A 9,269-nucleotide genomic window follows, 5' to 3' on the forward strand; every position below is an offset into this window, starting at 1 on the left:
AGGGCTGTATAAAATGGGAAGACGGCCGATGGAACACACAGTACAAACAGCAGGAGACATCTGGTGAGGAATCTGAACTGGAACAAATCCGACACAACTTTATCCTAACTGGTATGTAAAACACATATTTATTGCTTTTGCCATCCTTTTAATTACATTCACTCTTTCTAATAGTGAAAACCTTTTAAAACCATATTCAATGGTTTTGATCATGTCGGACATTATTCTAAGTCCTGCACTTGTCTGATGTCTTTCCTCTTTCAGGTTCACCATGGAGACAGAGAAGAAGACATTACAGTTGACCTCTGACGGGTAAGAAGGAGCTGTCCCACCCACCCACCCACCCCCACTCCCAACTCACTCACACTTCACCACTTATTGCAGACTCCATGAATCAACTCTAATCTAGACTCTTGCATGTTCTTCCTGTCTGTATGAGGTCCCCTGGTGCGCCCGGCTTGCCCCCAGTGTCAGCTGGGAAGCCAGAGCGTTACTATATCTATAATATATCTATATATCTATATATATATATATATATATATATATATATATATATATATATCTATATATATATACTATATATATATATATATATTATGATTTAGATTGAGGATGCTCTTTTAAGATTTTTTAATAATTCTTACATCTGCATCAATGCTGCCACAATCATAATTAGCCTTTGAGAGTCATATGTGCTCCTCTCGGCTTGTACTTGTTTCACGTATATTGTGTACTTTGAGTTCTTTCCGTTTATCTCATCCTATCTTCTTCACCCTTTGCTCTTTTACAACATGTATGTCACATCTGTGTGGCCTAAGTTATCAGGAATGAAGTGGTTTCGATATAACTGGAACAAACCTGGCTGTTTTGATAAAAATCGATAGACTTGACTCATTATCAGTTTGTATTTATACATAGTCATACATATTAATTTCCTTTTTGCAGGGATCTGTCAGAACAAATCAAATTGGTGACAAAGGAGAGTCACGTGAGAGCAGAAAACACAGAGCTGATGCTGACCTTCCAGAGGGGAAAAGTCACGCTGCAGCAGTACAAGGTGCCACAACCCACACCTCTGAAATCATTACCATCATGCACTTCTACTGTTTTCATACATCACTGGTACCTCCTGTAATCTCTCCGTCTGACATCACCTCTGCTCCTCCTCAGCTCCTCCTTTGTTCGATGTATAAGATCTACCAGGCCTTGGAGGATTTGATGGAGAGGAACTCCGACCACCCTGGTGTCGCGCCGGTTTACTTCCCGGCTGAACTGGCCAGGCTGTCGGCCATCGAGGCAGACCTTCAATTCTTCTATGGCCAGAACTGGAGGGAGAAGATCGTTGTTCCCGCAGCCACTGAACGATACTGCCACAGACTCAGACAGGCACGTTGTCTTCAACCTCTCCCTCTCTCTCTGACATGTATCAATTTGCTGCTATTTATATAGAAATATTCATTCTTTCAGATTGGTGATGAAAACCCCGGGTTGCTGGTTGCCCACGCTTATACCCGGTACCTAGGTGACCTGTCAGGAGGGCAAGTCCTGGGCCGAATCGCCCAAAAGTCAATGGGCCTGAAAAGTCGTGAGGGTCTCTCCTTCTTTGAATTTCCCGGTGTGTCCAGCCCCAACCTTTTCAAACAGCTGTACCGAAGCCGGATGAACAGCGTGGAGCTAACGGAGGAGGAGAGGAAAGCTGTATTAGATGAGGCTGTCCGAGCGTTCGAGTTCAACATCCAGGTATGATGAGTACCTGCAAAACAATAGCGCTAGTTCCAGAGCATATGACTTTACAAGCTTAAAATTTACTCTTGCAATTTATTTTTCCAATGACTAACGGACGTTCTTTATTTTTCTTTAAAATGCGCAGGTGTTTGATGATTTACAGAAGATGTTGAGCATCACTGAAAGCCAGAAGCAGGATTGTTCAACATACTCCAGATTAGTAAAGATGCTCCCACTTGATGGAACCATGAGCAAAACAATCCCACTCCTCAGGGTGGGGCTGGGGATTTTTTTGGCCCTGGCCACAGTCAGCATGGGAGTCTATGCACTTTAGAGAAGAACACAACAAAAAGTCTTGTATTTTTTGTTAAGGTTTTGAAATCCCGCTCATGTACTGTAAGAACCCTTACCTGATTAGAATTGTGTAGATTTTATTAATCTGTAAATAATAAAGACTGTACAATATTTTTTGTAATTTAATATTGTAACATTTCTAACATGCTTACATGAAAGCCAATGCATTTCAGTCACCTGCTGTGCATTAAAAAAGTGCAATATGTGTTTTAATATTGTTCATTAAGTAACCTTTTTAATAAAATCTTTTGATTAAAGACTCTCTCGCTTCATTTGAACTTTAGTTGGCATTGCTGAAGCATAATGCTTCCCTGTAAATGGGGAGACCCTGCTCATGTTCAGGGGCCAGCTGGTTGACATTTGCACTAATTTCTGGCGCCTGACCATGTGTCTGCTGTTGATTTGGCCCTTAGTGTTAAAATGATTAAACACTGGGAGACATTCCCAGGCCATACAACTGCATGATTATTGAACACAACCGCTGGCAGGTCATCAAAACCTTGTAGAATTGTTTTCACCTTTTCCTCATTAAGGTCGCACCTTCTGAAATGTGCTGCAGATCAAGACTAACTTTTATTTATCGCTTGAAGCCAAAATATGTCCTTTATTATATCCAGAACTGCTCTTTACTCAAAATACTGAATGTCCGTTTTGTATGCTTCTCACAGCTGTTGCAAAGTTGTTATTTCACAGAACACCGACCTTACCTGATAATGACCTACGATTAAGTTTCTTTTTTTGCCAGTTAACTATTTACTACGAACACATAATAAAGAAAAACATTACATTTTGTAAAACCAAATATTAATTTTTATTGTCTCTCTTAATTTTCCTGAACATATGCACTAGTGGCACACACTCTACAAATCAAACAAAGTAAACTGCAGCCACATAAAGTTATCTGGCTTATTTCTAGGCCTATTTCATTCACATACTGGTATCACTCCCCTCCTAGACAACTGTAAAAACAAAAGACATTTTAGAAATGATTGTACTTCACAGGAATAGGCTTAACTCAATTTTAAAAGGCACACTAGCCAGAGTAAATCAGAAGTGTCTTCTTGCTGACATGTTCACTGTCCAAATCCTTAAGAGCTTAAGACCAAATCCTATATTCCTCTGTGTGTTGACTTATTTTTCATTCTTCAGTCATCATCAGATGGTAAACATCTCATTCAAAAAGGTATACGTATTTAGTTTGACCAGAACCAAGAGAGGCTATTGCAACAAGACCTACAATTAACAGGGTTAATTCACAATGTCAACTTGACATGCAAAGCTCTAAAGAGCATCTCCTTAAAAATCACACAAAACTCACAGTCATCTAAGAAAACACAATCTATGGATCGCCATACAAGGGGTTTCCCAAGGTGCTTTAAGGGGGTGTTGCACACTACATCCCGACTTTGTAAATATCACCAACAGTAAACAATGAAAAGGATCTGCTACGGTTTAACACAGATTCAAGAGAGAGCTAAAGCTCAAGGCAAAGCAAATGATCCACACTCTGGAAAGACAAAAACCAGACCCACGTTAATAAAAGCAGCTTGAAAGGAAAAATCTTGATTTCAGACAACACTAAAATCAAATAAAATTCAATGTCCAAATGTTTTCAAAAGCACCATTGTGTCTCATGGCGCTATAGGCATGACGGGTCAATGAACCTCAGATCTTTGTTCAGAAAGTCATAGGTTATAATTTTTCTGTGCTTCCAAGATTACTTTGCATATAGAGGCCATACGTTCATGGTGTTTCTGACACAAAATGAAGCCAAGACAAATTTCCTGCAGTTTCTACAATGATATAACATATTGCACATGTGTGTTGAAAACAGAAGCAAACTGCGCTGAAAACATACATCTAATTACCATAAATTTCACTAATTAAAATAAAACGGTCAAATAAAAGTGAACCTACTACTATTACCGCAGTAACATTTTGCTACAGATTTCCGCATTCTTCATCTAGGTTTTGACGCGTTGTCCTGTTGTGCAAGGCAAGGCGATACTTGACCTAAGCAATGTGCTGTAGGGCACAGACTTTAACTGTATCCTGAAACACCATCTAAGCTTCAGCGCAATGTCACATCGCTATTGCTACTTCTTGAACAAGAAGGCCAGTCTCAGTTAAAAATGTGCAGTTAGGCGAGAGCAGCCGACATGAGGATGCTCAGTTGGTTTCGTAAGAAGACAGCAGGGCTGCGTCTACCGGCTCCATGCAGGAGGGGCAGGTGAAAGAGCGCATCAGCCAGGTGTCAATGCAATCCACATGGTAGATGTGAAGGCAGGGCAGGAATCGAATGGGGTCGCCGTATTCAAAATCCATCATACAGATCACACACCTAAAACAGAGAGAACCACAAAGATAATAATAAAGTTAATAATAAAGTTCATTGAGTTAACCAGTTTTAAAGATTGGAACAGTGAATATACAGCAGACAATAACTCAGTAATCACTTCAGCAATCTCAAATTTAAACATGGTGTCACAGAAAATGTTTAAAATTAACACCGTCTATTATGTTTCCTCAAAAAATCCTAGTAAATTCTAAAGATAGACAAACAAACAGATAGATATATGCTCATATATATTAACATACATATCTGGAATGCACACTTTCCATAGACAGTACAGAAAATGCACACAAATAAATACTAGATAAATAAACACACACAAAGATAAAAAAAAAAGGACAATACAGGACATATACCACACTACTGAACTGTTCTAAATAAAGATTCAACTAAACAGAAAGATTTGACAAAACAATCTGGTGAATTCTGACTCACTCTTTGACTTTTTTGTCAGACGGATCTGAGGTCAGGTCAAAGATCCCTCTGGGCAAGTGCTGGATGAGACCGATTCGCTGTGCAATGCGGATCTGCTCCTCCTCAGTCAGCTGGCAAGCCAGCCGACTCTCACTTGGTGTGGGATGGTACACTGGCAGTGACTCGGTGCGCTCCTGCGAAAGAAGCAACAGCAGACAAACTCCTACATCAGAGGCATTAACAGATGGATTTCCCAAGTCAAGACTATTACTGGAAATGAAACTAATATTTGTCAAGCTGATGATGCCAGTTTAGTTCCCTTGAAGTCATGTGGAGGACAGCAGACACTGCAATGTGTCTGTGCTTCAATTAGGAACTAGGCAACTATTGGCATGGCAAACACGTATCAGACATGATTTTCTGATTATCTGCATTGGTGCTTTTTGTCTTATTTACCATTAAATTAATTTTGGACTGTTATGCCGCAACCTGTCGCCATCTGTGGTCAGTGCTTTGTGGTCTTGACAATGTGATAATACACGTACATATCAGAAGACATAGCCAGCGAACACTGAACAATCTGATTCTGAAAATTAACTGAAGTTATTTCATCAGTATACATGAATAAAAACTTTTTTTTTCTTCCTGTTTTCATTCTGTTACTCTAGAATGTAACGGAGTGAGATGTACAGCATGATAAGCAAAGTAAAAAGATCTTAAAATTGGATTTCAGAAATTTAAAACCACATAATTTATTTTCTGGCCCAATTTGAGAAAGATGTTTGTTTGTTTTTTCTATTTCAGGAGTGTTTTTTTTTCTGCCTGGATTTTTAATAATTTTCAATATGCATCATGCATCCGTAGTTTGTGTTATTTTGTGGTGAATTTAAGGAGCCCACACCAAAATGTCAGGTGTAAATCGCTGTTCAATTGACTTTGTGACACCACAGCGGCGAGACGTTCTCCGATCCCCCGGACTGGACTTCACCCGAGTGGCCGCAGCTCACCTGGTAGGGCGGCGGAGGTTCTCCGGGCAGACTGCCTCCCTCGGAGTCGTTCAGCAGCGACAGGTCGTCCGCACTTTGTGAAAACAGGCAGTTCCCCATTGACCTGAGACAACCACCACCGATCCAAGCGTCACCTCCGAGCGTCACACGGAGCTAAGCTAACCAGCTAAAGTTTCAACAGTTCGGCTTCACACAGCCCAGCTAGGTGTTCGCTTCGACCCGGTTGTCATTCCGTGCGGACGGTGACAGAAGTCTTTTCGATGGTTTTAACCTAAACGATGAGCTAGGGGCTGCAAAAGCAACTAAAAATCACGAGTTTTAACCTTTAAAAGAGATACGCTTGTTGCGCCTGCTTTGCACGTAGCCTTCTTTGTGTTTACAAAAACACAAACTGTAATGTCGTCATCAGGAAGTTAGAAAAGCGTTAGACTTCCGTTATAAACGGGATGCTGTTCAAACTTTCAAAATAAAAGCTGATTATGTTAAAAAGTCATTTTTAAGTCCTGATTTTCTCTCAGCGGTGAGTGATTAAGGGGGACAATAATAATAATAATAATAATAATAATAATAATAATAATAATCAGAATCATAAATAAATAAAAATCCAAATTAAAAATATTATGAGATATTATTATGTTGACCTCACACTGCGTGACCCTGACAATGCGAGGTCACCACATTCCACAATCTTGGTGGAATGGTACAGCACTCATCAAAAGTGACAAAGGCTTGATGATTGATGAGATGATATGTTCTTTGGGTGCTTTCTTATTTGAGTAAAAATGCCTTCAGTATCAGATAATGAGAGAATGGACCAACAGTTCCACAGTATTTCTTTTACAAAATACTTCACAATACAGAGATGTTGTTAAACTTTCTGAGAAAGAGATGCATGCATCCAAGACCTGACACCTCAGAATACTAGGAGGAACGGGTCATTCAAAATGTTCAGCAACATCAAAGTGCAAATTTAAAAAAAAAAAAAATTGTCACAAGCAGAAAAAAACATATATTTCAATATATGAAACGTCCAAAATATATGTATTTGTATGATCTGACATGTTCATGTATAAAATTTAAGCGGTGCAACTGAATGAATATGCAAAAATGAAAGATAAAAATTAACAAAAAATACTATATATGAAAGAAACTAACAAAAGGAGCAAAACAATACATTAGAATAAAAGCTCAATGATCCAGGGATGCATAGAGGTATGGGCTGTTTGAGAGGATGCGTTCCTACTGGTATTGCGCAAAAACCCCAGCAGAGGGCGACTGCAGTGCTTCAAAGTCAAACATTTTATTTTTCAGCAGACATCGAGTGACTTAAAATTGCAATGGAATGGTAAAAATATTTTTTTTCTGTGAAAAATATATCATACTTATAAATACATCTAAATATTTATATCAGACAAAACAGTTGCATAAAAGCTGACTTTACCTCAGCTGCACACTAACATAAAACTAAACTATTTACTGTCTATTTTTACAGCGTTTAAAACACGATTTTTCCTAATCTGAGAAAGGTTTTTGTAAGTGCTTCTCATAGAACCACAGCCATGCTCCGAAAATATCATGATGCTACTTAATATGAAACATTGCTCTCAATTAAAACAACCGAAAATGAAACATAGTTACAATGAGAAAAATTGAATAAATATATAAAAATGGAAGCTGAAAATAAACAAAAATACTGTGTCTAAAAGAAAGTAAAAAGAAGAGCAAAATACTATGTTACAATAAAAGCTCAAGATATAGTATGACATTAGTTCTTTTACTTATACGTAAAGGATCTGATTGCCTTTTAAATACATGAAGTATACAGTATGTAGTGATTGCAGGACAGTTCAATGTCATCTGCTGCTGTTATTCAACATTTTTGCTTCAAGCCATTTGTTGTGTTGCTTATGATGGTCTGTCTGACTTTGATCAGAGACATTTCATCCAAAAGCAGCATTGAAACTTTACTTTCAATCCGTCCACATGTATCTCTAAATATCGACAACAGCTTGGAAATTATAGCAACTCACAGTGAATTGATGAGAAATTAAAAATGCAATTGAGCAACACTGGCTGGTTGGCTTGCTCACTACCCCAGCTGAGCCATGGAGCATCTTAACTCCAAAAGCCTTCAAGGAGACTTTAAATTCATAATTATTTTTCTGTGTGTTGATCTCTGTGTAGCAGCTGTCCAGTTCACACTTAAAAGCCAAAATGAATCGTTGAGTATCTAACATTACAGTTTTGTCAGAATCACTGTAATGAAGACTTTTATATGGTGGCATAAAAACATTCTCTGTTATTAACTTGGGGTATCATAGCTAAATTTCTAATCAGTGCTGTCTGCAATGAATGTGGGAGGTGTATTTTTTTGTTTTTATTATTGCCTTTGGCCATTGCCAAACTCACACATTTCCAAAATCCTACACACACAGGTGACAGCAGCTCAAGTTTCACTTGTCAGTGTAGAAATATCAAGGCCATGGTGCCAGGTACAGTATTCTGATGATTCCGTCTTCTGAATTTACTGTATTTTAGTCAGTGAGATAGTTATTTCCAGAAAGACCAATCACTGTCAGGCTCCTGGAACACAGCCCAACTTATACACACAGTGAGACTTTGGCTTTACCTAATGCCAGTCTGTGTAGGTGTTGGCTACTGCTACTCCTTCTCCACCACCTCCACCCCTTCCTCCTATCCTGTAAAAAAACACTATCGCTCCCAGAGAAAACTGCACCTTTTACCACCAGAAGGACAAAAACACTAACTACTGATAGAGAGAAAACATGCATGCGGTCCAACATTGCAGGGAATGGAACTTGCACCACAAGCAAACGATGGTCCTCGAGTGGATCATCTTTAATTAAGGAAATGTCTTTGTTTACTTTACACCACACAAAACAGCATCTGAAATAACACTCAACTTTTTGCCTCTCTTGAGGTGAATGAGCAAAAATAGGAGGGAAAGATCCAGGCTTCATTTTAATAATGGATTTATTACAAAAATGTTGTGTTTTGGATTTCAAAGAAAGAATATAATTTTTTTGGGTCAGAAATAAATGACAGTATTGATAATAATTGATAATAATTGTTGGCATAACTCTGTGTTTCTTTAGAATGAACATTTTATATTTAGAGAAGGGAAATGTCTTCTTCCATTGAGTTGGCCATGCTGCACTATTACTTTTTTTTTTTAGCGCTGGAGTTACATAGCAGAGTTTTCCTGCTGTCAGTGACGTGGAATAGGTCAAATGACTTCAGTTGGATGCTATATGAAGCCACACCATTAGATGTCACTAAAACCTACACCGTGGAGCTTGTTTTGTGGCACCTAAAGTAAAATCATAAAATCATATTGTCTCCACCGATGCGATTTAAAACTGTCTCGTGTAAGTTTCCCAAATTTATGGAATTAT

At 38.6% G+C, this 9,269-nt stretch overlaps 2 protein-coding genes across 2 annotated transcripts; one reads left to right on the forward strand and one right to left on the reverse strand.

Moving 5' to 3' along the window:
- Window positions 1–2,254, forward strand: LOC137599835 (heme oxygenase-like). Its single transcript, XM_068321023.1, has 6 exons — window positions 1–111; window positions 265–312; window positions 946–1,057; window positions 1,171–1,386; window positions 1,468–1,740; window positions 1,871–2,254. Exons 2-6 carry the CDS (start codon window positions 272–274, stop codon window positions 2,057–2,059), a joined length of 831 nt encoding a protein of 276 aa, XP_068177124.1. The 5' UTR covers window positions 1–111; window positions 265–271; the 3' UTR covers window positions 2,060–2,254.
- Window positions 2,255–2,874: 620 nt separating this feature from the next.
- Window positions 2,875–6,247, reverse strand: rnf11a (ring finger protein 11a). Its single transcript, XM_068321024.1, has 3 exons — window positions 5,854–6,247; window positions 4,868–5,040; window positions 2,875–4,420 (listed from the first exon to the last, which is right to left on the reverse strand). Exons 1-3 carry the CDS (start codon window positions 5,950–5,952, stop codon window positions 4,249–4,251), a joined length of 444 nt encoding a protein of 147 aa, XP_068177125.1. The 5' UTR covers window positions 5,953–6,247; the 3' UTR covers window positions 2,875–4,248.
- Window positions 6,248–9,269: the final 3,022 nt, after the last annotated feature.

The sequence above is a fragment of the Antennarius striatus genome, chromosome 8 (assembly GCF_040054535.1).
Source record: "Antennarius striatus isolate MH-2024 chromosome 8, ASM4005453v1, whole genome shotgun sequence".
Taxonomy (NCBI): Eukaryota; Metazoa; Chordata; class Actinopteri; order Lophiiformes; family Antennariidae; genus Antennarius; species Antennarius striatus.

What these genes read in the sequence shown, in the direction of transcription:
- LOC137599835 (XM_068321023.1), top strand. Translation starts at nt 272, where the DNA reads ATGGAGACAGAGAAGAAGACATTACAGTTGACCTCTGACGG. An exon ending in TTACAGTTGACCTCTGACGG is followed by an intron (nt 313 to 945) that starts GTAAGAAGGAGC and finishes TCCTTTTTGCAG; the next exon opens with GGATCTGTCAGAACAAATCA. An exon ending in CGTTCGAGTTCAACATCCAG is followed by an intron (nt 1,741 to 1,870) that starts GTATGATGAGTA and finishes TAAAATGCGCAG; the next exon opens with GTGTTTGATGATTTACAGAA.
- rnf11a (XM_068321024.1), bottom strand. Translation starts at nt 5,952, where the DNA reads ATGGGGAACTGCCTGTTTTCACAAAGTGCGGACGACCTGTCGCTGCTG. An exon ending in AACCTCCGCCGCCCTACCAG is followed by an intron (nt 5,041 to 5,853) that starts GTGAGCTGCGGC and finishes CTTCTTTCGCAG; the next exon opens with GAGCGCACCGAGTCACTGCC. An exon ending in TCTGACAAAAAAGTCAAAGA is followed by an intron (nt 4,421 to 4,867) that starts GTGAGTCAGAAT and finishes TCTCTGTTTTAG; the next exon opens with GTGTGTGATCTGTATGATGG.